The sequence below is a fragment of the Colletotrichum lupini genome, chromosome 3 (assembly GCF_023278565.1).
Source record: "Colletotrichum lupini chromosome 3, complete sequence".
Taxonomy (NCBI): Eukaryota; Fungi; Ascomycota; class Sordariomycetes; order Glomerellales; family Glomerellaceae; genus Colletotrichum; species Colletotrichum lupini.
In genome coordinates this window covers 7,092,287-7,117,734 of record NC_064676.1, presented here as the reverse complement: position 1 = coordinate 7,117,734, position 25,448 = coordinate 7,092,287, and the positions used below count along the sequence as shown (strand labels likewise).

Sequence of the window (25,448 nt, the reverse complement as noted above, 5' to 3'; positions counted from 1 at the left end):
TATATAGTATATACGATTATTAAAAAAGGGAGTGTCTTATACGAAATTATTAGTATATATATATAAATAGTTAATACTAAAGAAAAAAGTAAATAAAAAGAATTAAATTATAAATAGGTATATATACGTAATTATATTTATAATTGCGCATATATTAACTTAAAAAGAAATATAATTACTAATTAGTAAAAATTATATTAATAATTATATATAAATTACCTAATTATACTTAATTAATATTTTTAATTAGTAAATTACGAATATTATACTTATAATTGCATACATAATTAGGTAATAGTAATAAAAGTAAAGTAAAAAAGGGTATAAAGTATAATAAAGTAAAATATAGTTATTAATAAGTAACTATAGGGGCGTAAGTAGATTACTTACCTTATTTAAGGAATATTAGGTTAGTTAAGAAGAAAAGGAAATTAATTAGTAATAGAAATTAATAAAGAGAATATGCCCCCTAGCTACCTTACTTTCGCTAAGCAGCGTAATCACCCTTACGTAATTACTACTACTTATAGTCGTAAATAATTCCTTATAATAATGTACGGGATTTATTATAATATTTATTTGTATATATAAGAAAGTTGCGCTATTAATGCCTTAAATTTACGGTAGCTATAGGTCTATTAAAAAGAACGGTTTTGGCGGAGTGCCTCTTGCAGTCTGCCGTAAAGGTCTCTACTTTCGAGGCCGTCGGTACTTTCCGCCCTGGCGCAGCGAGCGATGCCTACAACGGTGACCTTCAAGGTCTGACCTTCGTCACCTTCGACGAGACCTCCGACGTCGTCAACGGTGCGACCTCGAGAATCTTTGTTGGAACCGCCGACAACACCACTGCATCCGTCTACGTGAGCACTGACGCCGGTGCCACCTGGGGCCCTGTCGATGGCCAGCCCAAGAAGTTCTTCCCCCACAAGGCTGTGCTCCAACCCGCCGAGAAGGTCATTTACTTCACCTACTCCGATGGAACCGGCCCCTACGATGGCACCCAGGGCGGTGTCTGGAAGTACGACCTGACTTCGAGCAAGTGGACCGATATCACCCCCACCACTGGTAGCGATCTCTACTACGGCTTTGGTGGACTCGGTGTCGATATGCAGAAGCCTGGAACGATCGTTGTCGCCACCCTGAACAGCTGGTATCCCGATGCCATCCTCTTCCGCTCCACTGACTCCGGCGCGACCTGGAAGAGAATCTGGAGCTACGGTGCCGATGGCAAGGTTGCGCCGCAGTACACCATCAGCGCCCCCAACGCTCCCTGGATCGAGACGAACTTCCTCGACATCGACACCAAGAAGCTCGGCTGGATGATTGAGTCCCTCTCAATTGACCCCACCAACAGCGACAAGTTCTTCTACGGCACCGGCCTTACCCTGTACGGTAGCAACGACCTGACCAACTGGGACAAGAACAAGACCATCACCATCCAGAGTCTTGCTTCCGGTATCGAGGAGATGGCAGTCGGTGCCTTGGCCAGTGCCGCTGAGGGCCCTGAGCTCTTCTTCGCGACTCTTGACAACAACGGCTTCACCTACAAGACCGCCGCCGATGTCGACAAGGCCCCTCAATCCGCCTGGACGAACCCTTGGTGGGCCAGCAGTGTCGACGTTGACTTTGCCGGCAACAGCCCCAACAAGGTTGCTCGCATCGGTAAGGCCACCGACTCTCCTCAGCTTGCCCTCAGCAACGACGGCGGTGAGACTTGGTCCGTTGTGAACTCCACCGGCAACACTATCACCGACGGCTCCGTTGCCTACTCTGCCGACGGCGATGTCATTCTCTGGTCCTCCAAGAGCGAGGGCGTCCAGGTCATCCGCAACGCAGGCAAGCCCGAGAACAGCACCCTCCCCGCGAGCAGCGTCATCGCCAGCGACAAGAAGAAGAACGACGTCTTCTACGCCGGTTCCAAGGCCACTTTTTACGTCTCTACCGACGGTGCAGCCACCTTCACAGAGTCTCCCCTGAGCAACGTCACCGAAATCCGCTTCATTGCCGCTCACCCCGCCACAGCCGGCGAGCTATTCGTCTCCACCAACTCGGGCGTCTTCCACAGCACCGACTTTGGCAAGACCTTCACCTCCATCTCTGGCCCTTCCAACGCCCACGCCGTCTCCGTCGGCAAGGGCGAAGGCAGTGCCTGGAACCTGTACGTCTTTGGCGAGGCCGCCGACGGCAAGAAGCTCTACGCCAGCGCCGATCTCGGTGCTTCGTGGGTTGACCTCCAGGGCACCTACAGCTTTGGCGCTCTCGACGGCGCTGCTCTAGTTGGTTCCGCCAACGAGGCCAACGTTGTCTATGTTGGTACCAACGGCCGCGGTGTCATGTACACCTCGTGCCCTGTTTCCAACTCCACCGCGGCCCCAGCTGCTACGCATGCCAGAAGGCACGCTCGCAGCAGACCCATGCGTCTTGGAAGAGCTCCCCACCGCCACTGAGCGCGGGGATGTTGTGTATGAAAAGCTCGATTCAATTCATCTGTAGATTCAGTTGTAAACTCATTACCTGTAAATAGACTGGTAAATTTTGAAGATTTAAAACCTCAAGCTATCTTATTAACGTCAAGTGAGACGCCAGCGAACTTTCCATCACTGCTATCACTGATGAAAGCACGGATTGTCTTGATCACGAATCCAGGTATCAACAGCAACTTTAGGGGTACCCCGCTCATCAAAGTGTGCAATATGCAGGGGGGTCATAAAATTGTTCAGGGCTTTAGCGGCTGTCTTGTTAGCGCAACTTCAGTTTAAACTTCTGGAATAACTCTAAGCTTCCGATGACTTCAAATCACCTCAAATTGAACTTCAATCGGCCACATGGTTTCTTGAGACAAACAATGGCTTCCTTAACAAGTACACGGGCGAAGTCTAAAGTCGCAATCGCTAGCTCCTCCTCTTCAGATCTTCACCTCGACCATCCTACACCCGAAGAATGCATCCAGATATGGACAATTACGGCTGATGAATGGAAAGATTCTTTGACTAAGCCCTTGTACATGCTCGAGTCCGCGTACCTCACCACAGTCCCACTTGCAAAAGACGGAGGCATGACGACCTGGGTTCTCGTTGACAAAACTTCGCCGCCAAATGAGCGGAATATCTTCTGCTCATGTGAAACCTTTCGCAAACGCTGTCTCGTGAGCGATAGCATGGGGAACATGACGGAGAGAATCGTTCATGGGGCCGCCAGCGTCTTCTGTCCAGAAAGGTTTCGCGGCCGCGGCTTCGCAGCTCGTCACATGAAGGAGTTAGCGACGGTTCTGCGCGGTTGGCAGTCCGAGAACGGAAGGATCATTGGAAGCGTCCTGTACTCAGACATAGGAAAGGAGTTTTATACCAAGATGGGATGGACACCAAACCCAATCAACGGGCACCTGGTGTTGCCGCCTGCAAAGATGAAGAAACCTGCGACTTCACGGCCAATCTTCGAATCGGATCTGGAGAGCCTATGCCTCAGGGACAAGGCCATGATACAAAATGACATGGCCACACCGAGTCCGTCACGCAAGCGGGTGGTTATTCTACCAGACTTGAATCATATGTTATGGCACATTCGCAAAGAAGACTTTGCTACCAAGCAGATCTTTAGTAAAAAGGCAGTGATAAAGGGAGTCATCACTGGAGTGGCTGGGAAACAGGTCTGGGCTACTTGGGTTCGTCGTTACTACAGGCACCCAGACCCCCATAGCATTGAGGGTGCAGATAATAAGAATGTTCTTTATATTCTACGCCTTGTGGTAGAAGGGGATGAGACTGCGAACAAGCCACGCGAAGCAAACATCACGATATCGATGAAAGATTATGCAGAGCAAGCTGCTGCGTTGAAGGCTGTGATGCAGGCTGCTCAAGCAGAGGCGGCAGATTGGAGGCTAGACCAGGTACAACTATGGGATCCATCTCCCATGGTAAAGGACCTTTTGGATCAAAGCGACTTAGATGCCGTTTACGTTGAGAGGCAGAGTAATAGCATTGCTAGTCTACTATGGTTCGAGGATGGCGAGGATTTGGGACCAGAGGACGCTCCGATTTTGATTAACAATGAGCATTATGCGTGGTGTTAGGGGAGGAGAAAGATTCTTAGTTCGACTGCAAGCTCTTCATTACGGAATTCATTACGGAATTCCATAAACGGAAGGCTTTGGCGCCGATTACCCAGCTATGATACAAGAGGCTCTGAAGCAATGGAACATAGGTCTGGGAGAGCTATCGAAATTTCACAGTGTGTGCAAGTTTGATTCCTCAGGTAATATGTACATGAAGTTAATCTCCGTCTCCAACCATCAAAGAGTTCATCCGTACCACTAATGGTACTGATGACTAATGATACTGATGCATCAAAAGCGCTGAAAGCACATGTTGAGATTTAGCAAGCGAACTTCGCGGGTCCTGGAATCGTATAGTTCGTGACAACGGGGTAGTAGATGTTGATTGTGATGCCGGGATCGGATCCCTGAGACGATAGTCAGTAAACAGTGCATCTCATGTGGCTTGATGGTAACGATTCAACAACAGACCTTGTAAGCACCAGGGAAGCTGACAGTCGACGGGCTCTTGGCCGCGGTCCCGCCAACGACATTAATCTGAGCACACTCCATGTACAGTTGTGCACCCGGGTAGGAGCTGGCGCCGTGCAAGGCAATCATCTCAGCTCTGAGAAGGTACTGTCCGTTGGCAATACACTTGGGAATAGTAATAGCCTGCTTCCCAGCATTACCAATGACGCGCTCCGTTCCCCAGACACCACTGCTCAGCCCGTCCTCCTGGATCTTGAACCATCCCGCGCCAGTACCGGGATCGGTCTTGGCGTCGGTGACCTTCTTCATGTAGGCAAGAGTTGGTCCCTTGTGGCTGGCGTCCATGACGTCCTCAGGCCCGCTGGTCAGGGTGTGGCGCCAGACGGCTGTCACTGTTGACCCGGCTGTCACGGTGATGACTTTGTCGGTTGACTTTGTCGGGTTCGGATCACCGTTGCAGGCGATGTACTGGGACGTGACGTCGGTCTGAGGACCGTCGTACTCCGGGGTACGGATGCCTTGAGAGACGCCGCTGTTGACGCCGTCGGCCTCGAGGGAGACGAAGATGGTGTGGGCCTGGCAGAGGCCGGCAGCAGCGAGGAGACCGAGAAGCTTCATGTTGTAAAGTTATTGCTTTTCCTTTAGCATCAAGTATCCAAACGCGCACGGCGTAGGTCATGAGAAAGGGAGGTCATTCATCATTTTATATCGAATCTGCCGTGAACATGGTCCATAACGGACTTTACGACTCCCTCAACCGCGACGATGTTCCAGGCCGGCGAGCACGGGGCGACCCCTTCCGGCATCCCACGAGCGGAAGGTCATGAGGTGGTGGCAAGAACGGATTGCATCGCTAAGTGAGACTGATAATGGAATAAAGGTGCCAATGCTAGCTTGGCGGGGCCAGTTCATCCGGCATTTAGATTAAGCTCGTTTATCCTCCGCGAATCGCTTGGCGATAGTGTTGTATCGAGCCGCCCTTAGTCTCAAGTAAGTGGTGTTCTAGCCAATGGCACCGACACCCACCGGCAGGAATCAGATGGGAGGACCTCTCGTTGGTCTTACCGACATGGATCGGATGGCGGCCAGTTGCGGACTTCGGAGATCGTGAGCTGGGAATTCGGGACTGTTTCCGAAGACGAGGGTCCAGAACAGTTGCCGTAGACGAACTGCTTAACTCGATACGATCTGGGAAAAACTTGAACAAGTGTTGCATATCTCTGGTTTTACGTGAGTGTTTGCTAAAGAAATTCCATGGCTCGACGCAAGCGCTGCGTCTCGCCGAACCCGGGCGCCCCTCGCCGTGAACTCAACAATGCCGGCGTCCCGATCCATGAGCCACACGATCAACTACCAAGCCGCCAACAGTGCTTCCGACAACATTCTCCCAAGTCCTAGACGGCTTCTCTCCATGCTTCCCAGCGACGGCGTCAATCGCCCCGGCTCCCGCCGCCGCCGTCATCACTCTTGCCGTTCGGTCCCTGTCATGCCGCGCCAGACCCGCCTCAATGATACCGGCACTAGCAGCTGCAACAGCGGCCTGACCCCAATTGGGCCCGGAGGTGGAATGCCTCCGTTTGCTTCTGCTGTGTGTGTGGCTGTGGTGGCGATGGTGCCCATCCCTGTGGCTACGATGGCTGCGGTCGGAGTCGTAGACCTCGGATCTTGGTCGCGATCGTGGACGCCTCTCTTCGTAGTGATAGTCTCTAATTCTTGGTTTGTATCTATCTTCTTCGTAGACTTCGACGCGGCCTCTGCGATCGGGAGGCTCGTAGTGCTGGTGTGCGACGTGGGCAGCGCCGGCATCCCTTGTCGGGCTGTACCCTGGACTTCCGACGCTCAAGTCGGAGTAGGCTGGTGAGTGGTGCCGCCGGCGGGTTGAGTATTGGTCCCGTACATCGTAATCTTTGTACGACATATTGAATGTTGACTGATGAGTTGAAATCTCGGGGGCTTCAGAAGTTCGTAGATGAGAGCTCCATAGGCTTTCATGGCCGTATCATGGGGAGCCAGCTTAAATAACATGACAGGAATCGACAACTCAGAGGCCAAGGGCACTAGACCTCCGCTTATCTCGCCGACCACAGAAAGTCTTGTGGGGAATAGGGACTTTGCCTCTCAGGACTGCATATTGGGAAATTGTGATGTAAGCTCACGGTCGGATGGGTAACAGTGTTTCCAATCAGGTTCTAAGAAAGTGCATCTTTGACTAAGGTTCAAACCACCTTGTGATGGTAAAGTGGAGCAAATGCTCTCACATGTAATGAACTTACATGCGTTCACTGTCTGGAACTGTGAGCTAAATCAGGTTTTTGGTAGCTTTGGACTACAAGCAAATGGAGGTTTGGCTTTGGCGCGCATTGCCAAAGCATGATTGAGCGACCAAGTATGAACGAAGAGAGTTATGGCACATGTCATGCATCGGCAGTTTTGGTATCTAACGGAGTTGACTCCGGCGGTTTCCGATGCCGCAGTCACTATTACCTTCACTGGCTCCGCAAGCTGAGGGTACCTGCGCAACAAGATTACGTAGGAAAAGATGAACTGCGAAAATTTGGAAGACAGATGGATGTGGTCCTGGTGTGCTGGAAGTGCTGCAAGCCGTGGTCTTATGACGTGAAAGTGACAAAGAGATACCGGGGCAAACTCGCCGTGGTCGACACCGATCGGGCCCATCCGGAGTTGCTCGACTCCGGGTCGGTCGGCTTCAGGCTTATCATGTGTTTTGTTACAGTACATGCGAGGTCAGAAAAGAGATGTAGTCAGAGTATTGAAATCCAGGCCATTATCTTGGGTGCAACCAGCATACTGAGAGAAACCCATAATGATTAATATTTACTGTGACCACTAGGGTCTTGCTCCGTCATAATGCCGTATATCATCGGACGTCTCACCCATGCTTCCCCAGAATTCCCTCCTCACCAACCCCGCAAAATCGGGCCATGCGCATTCAAGGCCCAGTTTTGGTGGCGAGGAAGTCTGTGATCTGCTGAGACGGCGGACCGCGATCAGGCGAGGGGTTACTCCGCGTCGGAGCCAAGGACATCGTGAGCCGAAACTGCCTCGCAAGCTCCTCAGACTCGGTCATGGTGAGGCACTCTTCCAACCGGGCCACGTCCTGGTTGTCGGTATCGCGGACGTGGGCTGCCAGGTCTACCCAGAGAGCCCTTAACTCGGTTTCGAAGCTGTCATCGTCGACTGGAATCGCTTGGAGGCGGCAAATCTTTTCCTTCAACTAAAGCGACCGGTCAATTTGCCGATGTGACTATGGGTGGGCGGCAACGCTAAACTTACGCTTTCGCGGTCCGTGTGATTCCTGGCGCTACGAGACTCGCCATCGGCCAGTCGATCTGTGAGGATTGGAAGGAGGACTTGTTCCTCGCTGATGCAATGCCTTGCCAGTTCGAGGCTGAGCTCACTCCTCCATCGGACTTTGTCTTCTAGAGTGGTTGATGTGAGGATATATCGATATGCCTGCTCGATCTTCCGATGGTCATCCTTGATCGCGTCGCTGAGTCTCGTCATGATGTTGATGTTTCGTGGTCGGATATTGAGGTGAATAGTGCTGAGGCCGATTACTTCGAAGCATGAAAGAGAAGCTGGCGAAATAGAACGGTGATACTCGTTGGATTTGAGGTGCTGGTGGACGGCAACCGGAAAAAGGTGAGTTTTCCCGCGAACTTTGGTAGAGATGGTTTTGAATAAGATCATCAATCTGACCACTGAGAGGGAATCCCATGCCTAAAGTAAGTAAGCAAGCCCACAAATGACGTTTCGGAGACTCATGGCTATGGCGTCTCACCAGGGGCTGATCCTATTGTGATACCTGACAGACACCGCCATGTCTGCCCAAGCTTGTCAAGTAGTCTCCGATAAGCTATCACTCTTTCCCTCGCTCACTCTCACTCACTCCAGGAACAGTAGCACAGCAAGGGAGGGGTCCTGTCAAAGTACCTTGGTATCCGTGGTGGCTTTGCAGGCTTACAGGCTGCAGCATCCCGAGAAGCAAAGGAGATCAGTGGGACATCTTTTAGACCCCCCGAGCTCCCGGCGCGAAGTGGAGCAGCCGCTCCGGAGACGTGGATTCATGGAGTGAGTGGTCCGGCGGTTGGGTTGGGTTGGGGATTCCGCCCCCAAAGGCCCCCTAAGGATGACTGACCGGCATCAAGAACTGCCTATTCCGGCATGGTAGACCACGCATCCGGTTGCGAATTCCGGACGGTGATTTGTTTGGCAATCATGAGAAAGAGTGTGCCCTTGGGCCTCAGCCCTGTTCTTTCTGGTCCGCCACTCTATCATCATCGCGTCACCCCAAGCCGTTTCCGAATGCTAGGGTTTGGGATCTGGCGAGCTGTGTCGACCGTCAGACTGTGCCACGTGGGCTTTCAACCTACTATGTACCCTCAATGTTCCGTTAGTCAATACCTAGCACTAAAACATGATGAGCAAACGGATCAAGGTAAAACCGGTATTATGGCAACTTTATTACCATGGCACGTACGTCGGCTTTGCCACGACAGGGAAGACAGTGTTGCGCCGCTGACCTTCGTTATCTAAACCAACCAACATCCAAAGAACGTGACTCTTATTGTGTTCCTGCGCAAGACTCTCTGAATTCCAGAAGGGACAATCAAAGTCTCGTTTGATCTAAAGGGCCGGGTTCAGTGTACCGGTGAATATGCCTGAGACAAGAAGCTTTGCAAGCTAACTCGACCCCAGCCATCAAACGGCGAAAAAGATAAGCGGCAGCCAACGCTATGTCGTCAGGCTTTTGGCGGGGTAATAAGCCACAGAGGAACCAAAGAGCTCGGCTCTTTTCTCCCGTTGCATGATTCGCTTTACCACAACTCTTCCTTCTGTGGTGTACCAAATCGTCACCCAGCCACATCATCGTGAGGCTCGTCATACTACGGTCAAAGGTTAGCCCGTAATTCCACCGCTGACGCCGCAGATCCTCGGTGTAACCCATCTTGGATCGCAAAAGTACCTATGTGTACCTCTTCCGGCGTCTTTGCCTCACAAGAATATCTCCATTTCGCCCTTCAGATTCTGCCACGAGCCAAGAACCTGTCCGGGATGTCGACATGCTTGCATCGTAGATACTCTGCCAAGTTCTTGCTAAGGAAATCGTAAGACGAGCTAGCAGAGACGCCCCTATCCAGGTGATCCTTCAATAGGAAGTGCACGGCTACCTCCAAGTCAGTTAAACACGACACCATCGACCTTTTTAAAGGACAGAATAACTCACCATGGAGATGTGGGAGCTCGAAACGGAAAACCGGTTTACCCTTGTCATCCTCTCCTAGCAAATCACGAATCTTCCCGACCGTCAACATCGACCTTAACCAATCCCACTCGTCGGCATTCCGCACAAAGAATCCAACGTTGCTGTCGGAGCCCTTGTCGCCCGACCGCGCATGTACGACATACCCAAGCGGTGCCCTTGTAGTTGGCCCCAAGGTCGCCACATCAGTCGGGCTTTTGGTCTCGTACGTCGGTTGGTCGTACAAAAAGTCCACTGCGTCCCGCGGGGGCTCAATGTCGACCTTTTGACTCTTCCACGGTAAATGGCACACGTGCTTTGCTGCGCTCTGCGGGAGAATGCTAACCCAGTACTCATGGTACTCCTTTGGGATTGCTTGTCGCGTGTCTAGGTGGAATGTTGCACCGGGGTAGCTTTGCATGATGTTATCCACAATTGGTTTCAGGAACTTCAAGGGCGACAACGCTGCTTGGTCGCGCGCTTGTGCAAAGATGCGGAGATCGACAGTTGCTGCATCTTGGTTTTTGGGGTTCTCTGGACAAGAGCCGTTGGTGCTGAATTTGAGACAAGAGAAAGACTTTACGTCAAGAACGTGGCGAAGCTGACGCTCAAACAATGCCGCCTTCTCATTGATGTCGAGGCCGCAAAGAAAGTAATGGGCTTCGGCTTGATATCCGCCTTTGGCTGTAATGCCAACCTTTGTAGTCGGAGGAGGCTTCATACTGCCGACGTTGAAGACTCGACTGTAGCGATGTCAGTGGGAGTTTTCAATGGGTATTGTGATGGCGACATACACTTGATCCTGTCCCACCTGTGTCATCTTGATGTTGTCTAGGATGGCCGCGACATCTGAATTGTAGTAATATGGCCCTTGGATCTCGTAGAGAAGCTGAGCTTTGCACGTTTCCAGAGTCACCATACCCCCCGTTCGAGCTTGCTTGTAGACGGTAAACTCGCCAGTTTCCTCGACTTTGGCAATCGGAAATCCAATTTCGACAGAAGTACCAGGCAAGCTCTTGAACCCAGAAAAGTTTCCGCCCGTCACGTAAGTCGTGCATTCGATGAAGTGACCTGCAACAAGTGCGTGCGCCAGCTGCGAGTAGTCATCACGCTTCCAGCCATGATGGTATGCTGCGCATGCAATGGTCGGCGAAGCATCAGCTACACGGCCGCACAACACGATATGAGCCCCTTGCTTGAATGCTTCAACTATTCCCCAGCAGCCCAGATATGCCTGAGCGTAGATGGGTTCGTAAGGCCAGTCCTTGATATTCTCGCCTAGACTTGTCAGCATCTAGCACCATAAGCCATGGGATTGGTTGGGTCGTGAAGTACCCGTTGTCAGATTCTTAAATCCTTCTCCAGACTTCAGCCCCTTTTTAACAACATCAATTACCTCGTCGCCCTCAATCCAGGCGACTTTAAGCTTCAAGCCCTTCTCGCTAATCATGTGAACTAGAACATCATGCAGCTTCTTCGTATCGCTTGCGCCAGCATTGACGGCAAGTTTGATCCGCCTGGAATCCAAGTATTGCAGCGCAGGCTCGATAGCTTCGAGAAATGAAGGCTCAAATTCAGACGAGTTTGTGGGATCAGTCGCCTTCGCGACACCCCTTGATGTCATGTTGTACTCTGACATCCAGTCGCCGACAATGTACTGGATGTCTTCATTTCGAGCGAGCTCAGCAAGCCCATGGCGCCTATCTGCTGCAGATCCGGACGCCGATGCTATGCGCGCGGTGTCATTTGCGCGCGATGCGAGATGACCTGGGAGATTGGTCCTGAGAGGCATGATCAAATTTGGTTGACTTGCGAAGGAATAAGGCAAGGAAGTTTTTTTTTAGCTAGTTTCCGAAGAATCAACGAGTTGTATGGAGTTGCTCTAGTTGTAGATGATCCATATGTACCTTAATCATGATATTCTCAAGGTTCTAGCTGGAGTCCATTAGCCGTCCTCCCCGCACCGGCGAACCGTGTCCCCTCCGCATAGAATGCAACAAGCCTCGGCTTGTCCGGCTTTTCAGATGTTTCGACATGCCCCGAGCGTCGATCGACAATTGTTCAAAGAATTTTGAATCAAGAGTCCTGACTCAATTGCACTGAGCTTCGAGCTGGTTTGGTGAACTGGCCTTTGATCTTCTACGTACACTAGTCGAAACATTCACCTAGGACGGTGAGCGGAATGTCTTATGGAGCCAGCGGAAATGGATTCAACGACTGCCAAGTGAATACCGAGAAAGGTGATGAGATACATTATTCTATGTCATGTTAATTGCAATCCAACGTAATGTATCGTCCTCCGTGAATTCAATCGCCCTTTCGCTTTACTGTATACTCTTGCAGGCACATAGCTGCTCTATAAGGCGGTCTTCTTTTCCTCCTCTGTAATGAGGCCGTCATTGGTAGGCGACTCCTTTCTGCCAACACCCTCGTCCGAGTGCGAGTGAGCCTGCGAGTTTCCTTGCTCCATTGTCCCAGCAGCGATAGCTTGAGCCTCGTCTGCACCGATGGTGACGTTTGGAGCGTAAGCCATCTTGCCTTCATTCCGACGGTGCACTGGGATGAAGACGTTGAACCAGCGCGGCACTATGAAGCCGGCTAAAATCAAGATCAAAGCGACGTGGCCGACAGCAAAGCCTAGGATATGCAATGGATCGTAGCGGAGTTCATAAAATGATGGGTATGAAAAGCCGTAGACGATAGCCAAGATCGGCCCTGAGATGTAGCGAAGTAATACGGGCCAGAATGTCGGAATATTCCAGTTCTTTCCGCTGCCGATGACTACGTTGAGATCCCTCCGAAGTTGGTTTCCCTGACCAACAATGTTAGACTGATTGTCTTTGTAACGGAAGACGAACACTTACAGAGTAGAAGGCCAGATACCAAAACTTGCTGATGAAAGCGTTCTTTCCCCAGAACCTCGGTGGAATGGAGTCTGGGATTTTGCCAATGATACTTGAGGCGATACTTCCGCCGATGAAGATACCGAACCCAACACCAGCTCCAGCTCCTGGGTGCACAGCGTGGGCGATGGCCACTCCCAGGACCATAGCTAGGATGTAGCATGTGTTGTAGATGAGAAAAGCTGGCTTGCCGACTTGTCCAATAACATCTTTGCAACGGTAAACACTTGTTGATGAAATGCATTCGGCAAAGACAACGAAGACTAATGCAACATCGTTCGTCCACCGGTCAATGCCAGTCAGGAGGTAGTAGCCGAACTCCGTGCAGTATGGAAGGCACAGAAGGAAGGACATGATCGTAAGAGTCGTGACAACTATAGGCCTGCTAGCCTTGATTCCCGTATCCATCACCAGGGTGACGATGGCGTCCAACATGGCGAATGCTGAGCTGTAGCCGAGGACCATGAGTGTGAAAAACAATGCTACAGCCCAGAAATTGGCACCGGGCATTTCGGCCACTGCCTGAGGTAAAGTGAGGAAGCCAACGCTGAAGCCTCCGATGGGGTTCTCTGGGTCGGGTCGCATGCCGAGGTACCCGACCACGCCGAAGACCGCAAATGCGGCGATGTTCTCAAAGAGCACATTGCTGCAAACGATCAAGATTGAATCCATGACTGCGTTGGAATACTGTCGATTATATGAGGCATACGATGTAAAGTAACCGAAACCCACTCCCGTGCTGAAGAAGACCTAGAGAATGGTCAGTTCATGGTCTGTGGAATGCATCTTCAATGAGTACCCTGAGAAGAGTCTCGAAGTTCAACATAAAGCGGGTAGATAAGGGCGTTCGTACCTGACCACAAGCTGTCTGCCAGACCTGACCTCTTGCGAGTTGGTCGCCTCTCCATGTCGCGAAGTAGAGCTTCACACCTTCACCCGCATTCTCAAGCGATACAGACCTACCAATCAGCACAATGGTGACAACAATAGGCAGGCCCATCGTAAAGTACACGACGCGGCCAGTGAGCCCGACGCCGCGGAAAATGGAGATATACATGAGGAAGAAGGTGAAGGCCGCCCATCCGGTCGTCTCCCCCAATAGAGCGGTACCGGGATACTCGGTGTAGTTCAAAACGCTGCTGCCATCTGCCGTTAGATTGCCCTCGATTGGGTCAACGTTGGCAACGACCTTTCGGTTGAAGAAGTAATCGGGCTCGTTGGTCCATGGTAATGGGCTGGTGAAGGAATGTCGGAAATAGCTCATAATCCACGCCAAGTTGACGACGAAGTATGGCGTGACAACAAAGCCAACGTAGATCAACGATAGTCCCAACCCCTTCAGTCTCTGGTTGACATTCGCGTAGGCCACAACACTACCACCACGGTAGGCCTGTCCAATGGCAATCTCGAGTACGAGAACCGGGATAGCAACGATGAAAACGGCCATCAGATATGGGATGTACCACTGCAGGCCATGGTTGTTGTACACCTGGGATGGGTACCGAAGGAGGTTGCCCATTCCGGCGCAGCCACCCATGGATGCTAGAAGAAAGGAGGCCCTTGAGGGCCACGCATCACGGCCGTCTTCTGCTTTGTTCGGCGGAGGAGCAAACCAGCCCCCGATTTTCTTGAGCACGTCCATCACCACGTGTTGATGCTTGCGGCCCGAGAAAGACGCAGGTCCGGTCCGGTCCGACAGAAGAGGCCGGATTTCGTTCGGCGAGAGTGCGATATCAAGGTTGCAGTTTTGGTCGTCAACATGTGAGTGCAAAACAAAGTATGAGATGCGACTGGCTTTGGATGACGAAACCCTGAGGGACAAGAGATCGCCTTGAGTAAGATAGTCCGAGGTGGAGAGGAAAAGGACAGGAGAGGAAGAAAGCTTTCTCAGTGCCTTGGTACGTACCAGACCGCTTGTCGATGCTTGTCTACTTATTGAGTTCGAGAAATATTGAACGCGACCCGGCTGGACTGCAGAACTTTCCACTTTCCGCCCGCCGCCAGGAGGCGTTCATCCCAAGCACGCAATCTTGCTTTTCAGTCTACGCTTCGTGGGGTTCACGAAAGACCACTCATAAGCGCGACGCGCTGTAGTAAGTGGAGAATGGATATAAGGTCTTGGAATTACATAGGACAAGAGATTTAGCGAATCCTCCATCAGCCGTTTGTCGTGACATCGCGGGTGGGAGCTGGGGGCGGAGATGCGAGACTATCCCGGTCTCCCAAGGCTCGGCGGACTTGGCGACAAGGCCCTAGAGGGCGCGAGAGGCACCGGTATCCGTCCGGCCAAGACCGAGGACGGAGCCAAGGGCGTCGTTCGGTCGAATCACCGGAGCGGGATGACGCGAGCGCCCCACTATGCGGCGTCCCGGTCTGACATACAGATTCGCAAGGGAAAACATGCTGTTGGTTTGTCGTTCGGCTGGCCGTGTTATTGTGAGACCTTGACGTGGGGTGATGGACGAACGAGGGGCAAAAGAGAGGTCTGGAGAAGATGTGATTCGGGGAAAGAGACATCACTCACACACTGATATCTTCAACGTTGAATGCTACCGTTCAGCTGCCCACGTCATTGAAGACTTCTCGGAGTGAGCTCCAAGCTTGATGGATCGCATGGCGCAAGGCTCTGTTGAACCCTGCCATTCCGCCTACCAAGTTTTTAAGTGAGTTTACTCAAGGCTCAAAGCCGTGAATGGCCTGGATCTCTTGATCCAGCGCGAGAAGCCACCAATATTACAGGTACAGGGGATGTAATGAGGGGGAAGTGGAAGCTAGCTCCACTCGAGGTGGCTCCAGAGTTCTTCACGCTTGTGTCAACCTGTCAAGCAGACATCGCCGCAGTGTGTCAGTCTAAGCTTCAGTGCATTTCTGCAAGACCCCACCACAAATATCTCATGCTGAAATTTGCGGCCTCTCAACGTTGGGTAAATCACATTTACGGACTGGACAATCAGGATTTGGAGCAAATAGGATGATGGGACCTTTCACCGTGTAGTGGACCTCGACTTTCATGTTGCTAGTCGGAATTTCTCCGACTTGGCATCTGCCAAGCAAGTCATGATTTCCTGCCTGGACGACGTCATACCACCAGCCCACTTCATACGTAGATGAGGATTCACGAAGTCTCTTGATCAAAATAGTGCAAAAGCGGGGTTTGCAAGTTTTGAACGCAAAACCAATTGCGTGGTGAGAGCCGTGTCATTCAGACACATGAAAGAAGAAGCTTTTTAGACCTAAGGAGGCAAGGCATCGTCTTATCGGAGAGGGGGAGGAACCATAAGATATAGAGTCATGATATGAGCAGGAAACTTTCGACTGTCTTGGGTTCCAACCCAAAGAGTCATCAGATTTAATGTATACACAGGGTCTATAGATGGTAGTTTTTTACAGAAGATGTAAGAGTTGTATGGTGGTGCTGTGAGCTTGGCTTTAGGCATGGTCAATCAAAGACGGACCTGCCTCGATGGGAAAGGTCAAAATGTTGTGAGGCCCATCGGCCATTAGTCCGTTCGCCCCGGGCCGCATCTGCGAGGCGGGAAGCCAAAGGGTCTTGTTCGCATCCACCCACATCAGATCGGTCCAGACCAGAGCATCATCCTGAACAAGGATGGACGAAGTTCCGTCCGGCTTGACTTTCCAGATAGCGAGGAGGTTGGTGTCGCTAACATAGATGTTTCCGTCTCCGTCAATAGTGGTGCCCCCAGTGGAAGGGGTCAGGGCGAATGGCTCAACGTAGTCTCCGAGGTTGGCAGCAAGAGTGCTGTTCGTCAAGGCTCCGTTGACGAATTCGGTCTTAACGCGGTACATGCCGCCGTTGCAAGGCTGATAGTACAGATAGACACCATCAGGGGACACCTCAATCTGATCGAGGCCAACGGAAAGAGTGCTGGTTCCGCCCTGGTACCCCGGCACAAGACTACCGTTGTAGGCCATGGGGAACCAGGCCAGAGCCGAGCTGTGACCCACGAGTACACGCTGACCTTGACCAGTGGTAAGATCCATCACCACCAATGCGCCAAGTGTATCGCTGAGATAGGCGTAGTTTCCATTGAAACGGACATCGTCGATGACACTACCGGTCTCTGTAAGGTTATCGAGATAGTATGCCTTGTCGACGAGGTTGCTCTCGAGGTTGATGCCAACGAGCTTGCTAGATCCATTGATAAGATTGCGATCACTATCAGTGGTACCGCCGTCGACGATCCAGAATCGTCCATCGGGGCCGATGCGAGCACCATCAATGCTGACAAAGGCCTTCTTGGGGTCCAGGGTGGAGTTTGAGGTCCAGGAGTTCCACGTTGAGTCGGGGTACAGAACAGTCGTGCCGTTGCTAAGAAGCTCTACGGCTTGAGGTGCATCCGTCGTAGAATATCTCTGCGTCAAGAATTTTCGTCCATCAGTCGAGATACTGATGCCTTGAGTTGCGCGGTCCAAGGTAAGGGCGATTTCAAGACCGGGTGCAAGCGCTGAAACGAGCTGCGCTGTTAACGCCAAAGTGGCGAGAGTAAGAGAACGACCCCTCATGGCGAATTCTTCGAGTATAGGAAAGAAAAGAGTGTTGAAATATCCCAGAAAATCTGGCTAGGTAGAGTTCCATGGTGTCCAAGACAAGCTTATATACGCAATGGTGTAATAAGCTGTTGTACTCGTAGATGACGCGTCGGGTGTATCTTCAGCCCCATCCCCTTTTTCCAGCCTGTCGTTAGTGTTCAACGCACTGAGCTATTATTGGGCTGATTATCAATCAAGCCTTTCGCGTACAGATAGGTTAGGGCAAAATCTGTGGTCTGGATCAGTCAAGATATTAATTGTAGCCATGACATGAGGCGACGCGGAGCAGCCCGCGATGCTCGGATGAGCCCCACGTTCACGGTGCGGAGCCACTCGGGCCTCTAGCCGTACGGTTACCGGGCGCATGAATAAGGGGATCAGCAGAGCTAACCAAATCATGAAGTTTCGGTACGACATAGTATTGTAAGGCCAGCTCGTCTTTCTTCTGTAAATGGCAGTTTCGAGATGAGAGGGGTTAATAGCCGAGGTATTCGGCCGAGAGTAGGAATCAAGCTGCGTACATGCTATAGGAGATTGCGCTGTCGTAGCCTTCCTTTCACGGCGCGATTCCATCCATGCTTTGCTCATTCTTTCCGGAGGAGCCGTCAACATCATCCAAAGGCAAAGATATGCGACTATTAGCGTGCGCTTATTGGTCTGTTTAAGCAAGAGAAGACGGAGAGGTCTCGGTCAGCTTTAGGTCATGATTTCCCAACAACATGGGTGTGAATAGAAAAGAGGGATCATTGTACTCGGCTGAAACACCTAGGTAGTGAGCCTCTAAAGTAGAGAAATGGATGCCGGAAACTTCGCCGGAGATATCGGCTTCTTCAACGGTGGAAGTTTGTAACTCATGTCACTATGCACAATTCAAATGTGACCCTGCTTTGCTCAGATTTCTAGACTTCAATTTGTGTCCCGCATTAATATAGACGGAAGTTATGGTCGCTTCAAGTTGCTAATGCATTCGGTAGTTGCAATATAGTTTTAAGTTTACTGAAAGTAAGGACTGTAAATTTGTGATCGCAGGCAAGCCAAAAAATGATAGGTCGAATAGGAAATGTGAGTATTGACAGCTCTCCCCCTCTTTCCTTTACTCAAGGTATTCTCCCACTATGATATCGACTTTCCTCATGGCAGAAAACCATAAGCTGGCATGCCAAGGTAACTGAGCGAAAAAAGTACGATCTCTAGTGTCTAGCGTCATTCTTGCAGTGCACGAAATTCATAGAGTTCCTCTGATCTGGTTGACCGCCCTAGCATGGTGCGTACCCAAATTGGACACTCCAATCATCGTCGGTGTAAGCTTCACCAGAGGACCACCAGTAGTGTTTATCGACGTCGGTGCATTCGTGATAGATCACTTGTACGCCATCGGCAATTTCACCGAATGAACTAAGCTCCTTCTCCTCCAGAGCCTGAATTTTGTCAGCAAAAACCATGCAACCCTCATGAAGGAGAATTGAGGAATAAGTCTGGTGGAGAACCCACATCATTGCACCACCAAGTCGCACTCTTCCAAGCACAGCTAACGCGGCCACATTCTCTCGGGCCAGCAGAGTTCTTCGGTTTCCCTGGAACTCTCCTGAGGTATTCCATGGTCGTCTCATACATGTCGGTGTGACCCTCCTCCAAGCTCTGGCAATCGACCCTGGGAAATTTGGCGCGCTTCTCCACGTCACTACGAGCAATATTCGAAATTGCTTCAAGGTCGAAGCCATTCATCTGGGCCATCTGAGGACTAAGACTACCGAGGGTAGCATAGACCTCTTGGATTGTACCCTTGATGGTGATGTTCTCTCCTTCTGGAGTCTGAAACTCCCATTCGGGAATGTACAGCCCGTAGCCCTTGGGCACATCCGTGGGAATAACAGCCTGATCAGTTAGCTCTTGCTTCAAAGACTTGGTCGGGTTCAAGCTTACAGCAACAATCATCGTGGCTGATGACATCAAATGAAGAAGGCTGGCTCGCATGGTGGGCGTTGCTGTGCAGGTTAGATTTGGATAAAGCGTGTATGTGCTGGTTTGGACCTTGGGATGATATCAAAAGATCTCGTACGAAGGAAGAGCCATCGCTACTTATAACCCCTAAAATGAACATGAAGCCGTATCTCACATCTCGGCAACCAAAACTCGTATCGAGTATTATTGCTTAACTCCTTTGAAGGACGCAATCGCGACCAACCATGCATGATTGCCTACTAGCTTCAGCTGCTGCATGAATCCAATCCTACATCGAGACTACACTACTCAAAATAGGAAAGGTAATCAATTGATCTTCATGGACGGGTGGTGTCGTAATCTCACTCTACGGAAAATCAAGCAAACCAACAGACATGGACAATTGGCAGACCGTAGAGCACTGTTAAGACTTGATCTCGCAATGGGCATCATTAACTCAAGGGTTTCCGCTCTTTCCACTTATTTTCTTGGCTCAAAGAAAAGGAAGTCGACGAATCTGATCTCCTTAAGCTTCCCTGCATGTTCCGAGGATGCGTGCCCCCTTAACGATTGATCTCACTGGCCCGCTTAGCAGCTATGATGCAGCCTCTTTGCAACCAATACTTCCAAGAACATCTATCAGGCGTCCCAGGCAATCAGAACGAAGATGTACAAAAGATTGACTCCAGCTCTCCAGAAGCATTTGGAAAGTCCAGGAGAGTCAAATGGTCAGACTTGCGCGTCCAGCACCACCATCCAACAGAAGCCGTCAAGATATTCTATTCGTGCTCTTCGGATGTCATCACATCATTCGCCAAAAGCTGCACAATATGTTAAGGGGCAAGCAGACTGTTTTGTTTGTTGGTTTGGCAATGTTAGCAAACGTTGCCAGTTACAATGAAGAGCACGGTGACGTGAGCTACAAGTAGTCGAGACAAACGTCATGTTACACCAGCTTGAAGCCATGATCGCCTTGGAATTCCAGGCTTCAAAGGCATTTACTGGCAAACATCCACGGCCTGCTAATGGATCTTGAACCAAGCTTAGGAGATGTTTGCGGTCCTGTGGCTGAAACATTTTTACATCACATGAGTGAGCAAATGCATGGTTAAGATGCGATGGCTGAAAACTGTACCGAAATACTTCAAGTATTGGCAAACGTACTTTTAGTTGCAGCCTGGTGATGGCTGGTTCAATCTCCAACATCCGATCTACAGTTACGAAGGCGGTCCCTTTTTGCATCAATTCTCAAGAGATACTTCATTGATATGGCCATCTGAACCTATCTCCAAGTGTTAAATCTGATCAGTAACACTTTCGTGGCTATTCACTCTTGGGCGGTGTGGCTCTGTTTTTGCTTTTTGAACAGTAGGCGTGTTGAATACTAGGTAAGGTAGGTAGGCATAGCTCCGCTCGCTACATGGGATGAAGATTGTCAAATGAAGCATGCGTCTTCTTCTGATCCTGAATTCAAGCTCCACATTACGTCACGGGCTCTGCCCCTGCGAGCATTAGTCTTCACGTCTCAATACAGGGAACCCGGCGATGTTTGCTCAACTTTGAACAAATGGCTTCTTTGTCGATAAGCTTTCAATGATTTGTGGACGGTATTGGTCACGCTGTTGTCCGATTCCATGCGTGCTGTAGGCGTGATTTCAATCCAACTTTGGCATAACTGGTCATCAAAGCACATACAAGTTTGCAGCGTCGCGTTCCAACTATGTAATGTTTTGGGGTAGCCGTTCGAGGCCTGTGTCTATCAGAAGGATGCCGTAGATACTAGGTCGAAGATCCTGGATATATCTATAGGATACTCTGCGATGACTTACCTCGGAAAATACGTGTATGCAAGTATACCCTACCAAACAATCATGGAGGAAAGATTTACTTGCAATTGCTGAGCTTTTCACGCACATAAGGGCTAAAATAATCTGGAAAACAGGATTAATTCTGCGTCGAATATCAGAACACGTTTCCTCGCCCGGTAATGGACCTTGACTTTGGGGTAGTACGTAGCTTCTTTTTGTTCGAATTTGCTCTCGTTGCTCCTTTTACTAATGTTTACCTAAGATTCCAGTTCAACTGGGCGACTATCTCCCTCGACCTCGGCAGCTCGGCTATGGGACGGGAGCTCTACCGCAGATGGCCTTAACGTACACATCTCTTGAGCGTCTCGATCATGATTTGGTGACTTCGTTTTCGAGTCATGGTTTTCTCTCACAAAAGAGTGCTCTCCCCTCCCAACGGCAGTGTCTCTTTGTAGCAGCCGGGTTCCCCGTTCTTGCTTTCTCTTCTTAAGACATATAGACCAACTACAACCAATGAGAGCCATGAGTATAACCACGATTCCAACTACAATACCAGCAATTGCCCCTCCAGATAACGAGGTCTCTCTGGCACCTTCAACCTGACGAGGCGGAACTTTGCCGTAAAGTGGAAAAACAGGATGATTGATAATGATTGGGCCCCCTCTAGGCAGGTTTGAGAGAAAGACTTTCGTCCAAGATGTCGTAATGGTGCTTTCACTTTCTCTCGTAGTTACAACGTTGTTGATCCACACTTCAGTCGGAGTACTCAGGAGGCTTGTACATTCCCGGTGAGGGATACCACCATTCGAAGCACTGAGACAGCCCCAGCCAGAGGGGCAGCACCAAGTTTGTGCATGCGTTTTTCCACTTGTCTCCGTGACATCCGTGGAACACGCAGTTGTCCACCCGCTAATGCACGCAGTGCCTGGGTAAGCCAAACTCGGGATATCACCTTGATTCGAAAATTGTTAGTACATGTACACCTTTCAAGGCTAACTTTCTGCTTATGGTAGTTTGTGTGGCATGGCTCAAGGAGGTCCTACTAAACTCGTCGAAAGGTCTCCAGATGTTTATGTAACTCTCCGGAAAGCATTGTGTTAGTACCGATGTCGTTATCTCTCCCACAAATTGTAGACCGTAACAAGTGAAGCCCGATGTGATATCTTCACTTTTGGCCTCTACGCACCGGATAGCTCGAGGTATTATTATCGGATTGGAAGTTTAATTCGACCGCGGCATACAGCCGACTGCGCAGGGGCTAATTAGGGGCCCTATTTACGATTATCGTAGCTAGCCCAACCTACGGTTAGAACCTCCTTTTTATACCTATAACGCAGATATTTATATAGTTTAATTAATCTCTTCGTTAACTACGGTTCGAACTAACTACTTTATAATAGGGATATTAATACTAATTAGTAATTAAACTTTACTATTATAAATCGGTAAGGTATCTTGTTACGTAAAAGAGACGACCTTTTAATACCGCATAGGATAGGAGATTCGTACTAATTAACCTTACGAAAATAGATAAAAAAGGAGGTAATTCTTAAATATTATACGGAATTAAGTAATTATAGCCCTTTATTACTTACGAGAGGTCGATATTTACTATATTAAACTACGTTAATTAACGGAACTACTTAAGTAACTAGCCTTTTACTATCGCCCCGAGTAGCTTTTTTACTAAACGACTTTTCCGTAGCTGGCCCGCGATTAGAAATTAACTAAAGAAACTATTTAGAGATTATAAAGAGCACGAGGCTTAAGAGGCTAGAAGTATACGGGATAATAGAAATCGGTAACTAGTAAAGATCCCGAGACTAATTACTATATCTTCTTACGGTAATATAAACGTCTACTGCTATTATTATTAAAAAGAACTACTAAAACCTACCCTTTTTTATTAAATAAAAAGGAGGATCTTAATAAGTATAATAGCTAGCGATCTAAAAAGGTAGTAATAATTACTTAAAATAATAAAAACGAGAGTAGTAGCGAGATAGTAAGAGGAAGCGGGAATCTCTTAGACCCCGATAAATTTATTAAGTAGCGAAAGTACGGATTTATTACGACCCGTGCGCAGATTAGATATATCCTCGTTAAGATTAAATACGCTAGCGACCGTTAATACGGGTATAAGTTAAAGCACGCCCCTTAGCGAGTTAGGGTAAAGAAAAAGAGGACGAAACCTAATCCTAAATAGAATCCTAATCCCTTATAAATAAGTAAATATTAACCCGGACTATTAGGGGACGTAAATATATAGAATCGCAAATTAGCCTAACGGCGAGTAAATTAACGCGGTATTAATCTATTTAACTAAGGTTTATAAAAAAAAGGGGCTATAGGGGTAACCCCTATTTTATAAGATCGTAAACGACCTTAGCTACTAGCTAAACGAATAGTTCGCGAGTATAAGCTTAAGAATCGTAAAAGTAGTTAATAAATTCCTTTATAGGCGAGGGGTATTATTAGTATAATTATAATCGCGAGAGCTATACGAAATACTAATAGTAATAATTATAAAAGAGGAATTTATATTATAAAACTAGGTATAAGTTAATAGAGCGTATAATCGCTTTAACGAATTTAAAAAAAGGGTAAACGACTTAGATTTCCTCCTTATAATTACTAACGGAAATCTATTATCGTAAAAAGATATACCGGGGCAAAATATAGTACTAGAAGTATAATAATTAATAATTCTACCTATTTCGATTTATAACTCGTTACCGCTACTAATACGAAATTCGGTACCGATCGGCTAATAAAAAAAAAGGTAGACGACCCGAAGTTATTAATAATACGTAGCGACGTAGGGTTCGCATATAGATACTAAAAGTCTAGTAGCGAATATAAAGTAATTTATAAACCTTAAAAAGATCTTTTTAAAAAAGAAATTATACTCTAGGGGGAAGTATAAGGTCTTATAAGAAACCCTAACGATATTTTATAATTACTATAAAAAAGTTAGAATTAGGGAATACTAGTACTATTTAGTAATTAATATCGTACTTATAAGCAAAGCTTTTAATTATTACTACGAAGCGGTACGTAATCTCGATTAAAACGACTTTTTTAGTATAATTAACGTAATCTAAAGCCGCTTCGAGACTTATAATAAGAACTTAGAGCTCCTATCTAAGCTACGAGCGATTCTTTTTATATTTATAGCTAGGATAATAGAGGGTAAATTACGAGTAGAGATCCTCGAAGAGCTTATTAATCGAATCGATAAGCTAGCGAAAACCTAGCTAAATAAGGGAATAAACGAGTAAAAAGTTAGATATCTTTATATTATAGTTTAGCGTATACTAGAGGTAAAGATTATATTATACTAGGCACTTAAAGATTACGAGACGCTCTACTCGAGGCTAAGATCTAGTTTTAATATTAAAGCGAGAATACCGCGTTAAACCTACCTCTAAGCGTACGACGGCCCTTATTAGTAATATTAAGTCGATCGAACGTATAATAAAAAAGGAAAAGAGGCTAGATATAGTAATCGCTAGTAAAGAGGCCTAGATTCGTTAAATAGGCAGAGATTTAACTTATAAGTAGGGTAATAAAAGAAGTAATATTATATTTATAAAAAGGATAGATATTAGTTAAGTAACTACTTTGAGAAAGAGCGTACTAAATCGTACGAATAGTATAAAAGGTCGAGGGTAATAGATAATAAAACTAGCCCTCGTCGGTTTAACTAATTCCTCGTTATATATAAGGGCAGATCCGGGGGTATAGAACTTAGTAATAGTAGCTAAAGTAGTAGCCTAAAATATACACCCCTTATAGGAGATTTAGAAAATAAAGAAGATCTTACCCCCTATATTAACGAATTAGACTATAACGAAATCGACGATATTAACTACTCTTTTTTCGCCCCGTTAGCCTCTAGAGGATATACGAGGCTAAACGAATAGAGGGTAGTAAAGGTTTTTAATAAGTAGGCTTTTATTTACGGATAGTAAGGGAAGGTCCCTTAAATAACGGATATAGAGGCGGCTAAAAGGGCAAATCTAATAAGGCCGAAGCCTATTCTCTTAATAATTAAAGAGAAGACGCTATTTCTCTTAATATCTAAAAAAAAGGAATATAGTACTAAGTAAATCTAGGGGTAGCTAGAGGGGTCCTTTTTATACTACTTAGATCCCTTAAATATTAAGCTTATATAAGTATTCTACGCGAGCGAAAAGTACGGCTTAGATAATTTATATAGGATTATTCTAAATACTAGGGTATTACAATAGTTAACTAGAGGAAAAGGGTAATTCTAAGTACTATAAAAGATCGCACTAATAACGCTTAATACGTTAATAGCGGGTATTATAGAGATTAGTTTCGGCCTAAGTAAGGAAATCGTCGCCCTAGGTATAGTAAAAGTAGAGACGCACTTCGGAACGATAACTTTTTATATTTTACTCGTTAATACCCCATTTCTCTTATATCTAAAAGAC

At 48.2% G+C, this 25,448-nt stretch overlaps 9 protein-coding genes across 9 annotated transcripts; 2 read left to right on the top strand and 7 right to left on the bottom strand.

Moving 5' to 3' along the window:
* Positions 1–462: 462 nt before the first annotated feature.
* On the top strand, positions 463–2,447 carry CLUP02_06869 (fungal cellulose binding domain-containing protein; the record flags this gene model as incomplete). The annotated part of the gene is made up of 2 exons (XM_049285866.1): positions 463–510; positions 675–2,447. The coding sequence occupies 2 exons, from the start codon at positions 463–465 to the stop codon at positions 2,445–2,447; spliced, it is 1,821 nt and encodes a 606-aa protein (XP_049143009.1).
* Positions 2,448–2,845: 398 nt separating this feature from the next.
* Positions 2,846–4,069, top strand: CLUP02_06868 (uncharacterized protein; the record flags this gene model as incomplete). Its single annotated transcript, XM_049285865.1, has 1 exon — positions 2,846–4,069. One exon carries the CDS (start codon positions 2,846–2,848, stop codon positions 4,067–4,069), a length of 1,224 nt encoding a protein of 407 aa, XP_049143008.1.
* Positions 4,070–4,371: 302 nt separating this feature from the next.
* On the bottom strand, positions 4,372–6,440 carry CLUP02_06867 (glycosyl hydrolase family 61; the record flags this gene model as incomplete). The annotated part of the gene is made up of 4 exons (XM_049285864.1): positions 4,372–4,458; positions 4,523–5,134; positions 5,588–5,634; positions 5,867–6,440. 4 exons carry the CDS (start codon positions 6,438–6,440, stop codon positions 4,372–4,374), a joined length of 1,320 nt encoding a protein of 439 aa, XP_049143007.1.
* Positions 6,441–7,472: 1,032 nt separating this feature from the next.
* On the bottom strand, positions 7,473–9,491 carry CLUP02_06866 (HHE domain-containing protein; the record flags this gene model as incomplete). The annotated part of the gene is made up of 10 exons (XM_049285863.1): positions 7,473–7,757; positions 7,817–8,244; positions 8,325–8,367; positions 8,433–8,510; positions 8,559–8,666; positions 8,743–8,778; positions 8,833–8,890; positions 8,948–8,953; positions 9,024–9,169; positions 9,390–9,491. The coding sequence occupies 10 exons, from the start codon at positions 9,489–9,491 to the stop codon at positions 7,473–7,475; spliced, it is 1,290 nt and encodes a 429-aa protein (XP_049143006.1).
* Positions 9,492–9,564: 73 nt separating this feature from the next.
* Positions 9,565–11,946, bottom strand: CLUP02_06865 (uncharacterized protein; the record flags this gene model as incomplete). The annotated part of the gene is made up of 5 exons (XM_049285862.1): positions 9,565–9,710; positions 9,771–10,528; positions 10,580–11,063; positions 11,121–11,593; positions 11,933–11,946. 5 exons carry the CDS (start codon positions 11,944–11,946, stop codon positions 9,565–9,567), a joined length of 1,875 nt encoding a protein of 624 aa, XP_049143005.1.
* Positions 11,947–12,141: 195 nt separating this feature from the next.
* CLUP02_06864 (Sodium:neurotransmitter symporter family protein) lies at positions 12,142–14,582 on the bottom strand (the record flags this gene model as incomplete). The annotated part of the gene is made up of 3 exons (XM_049285861.1): positions 12,142–12,597; positions 12,650–13,438; positions 13,542–14,582. Coding segments are annotated over 3 exons (2,286 nt in total), but the record flags the coding sequence as incomplete, so codon positions are not given.
* Positions 14,583–16,117: 1,535 nt separating this feature from the next.
* CLUP02_06863 (major royal jelly protein) lies at positions 16,118–17,212 on the bottom strand (the record flags this gene model as incomplete). The annotated part of the gene is made up of 1 exon (XM_049285860.1): positions 16,118–17,212. The coding sequence occupies one exon, from the start codon at positions 17,210–17,212 to the stop codon at positions 16,118–16,120; it is 1,095 nt and encodes a 364-aa protein (XP_049143003.1).
* Positions 17,213–18,495: 1,283 nt separating this feature from the next.
* CLUP02_06862 (uncharacterized protein) lies at positions 18,496–19,213 on the bottom strand (the record flags this gene model as incomplete). Its single annotated transcript, XM_049285859.1, has 2 exons — positions 18,496–18,657; positions 18,731–19,213. 2 exons carry the CDS (start codon positions 19,211–19,213, stop codon positions 18,496–18,498), a joined length of 645 nt encoding a protein of 214 aa, XP_049143002.1.
* A 1,262-nt stretch (positions 19,214–20,475) lies between these two features.
* CLUP02_06861 (uncharacterized protein) lies at positions 20,476–22,081 on the bottom strand (the record flags this gene model as incomplete). The annotated part of the gene is made up of 4 exons (XM_049285858.1): positions 20,476–20,644; positions 20,713–20,930; positions 21,402–21,897; positions 22,032–22,081. The coding sequence occupies 4 exons, from the start codon at positions 22,079–22,081 to the stop codon at positions 20,476–20,478; spliced, it is 933 nt and encodes a 310-aa protein (XP_049143001.1).
* Positions 22,082–25,448: the final 3,367 nt, after the last annotated feature.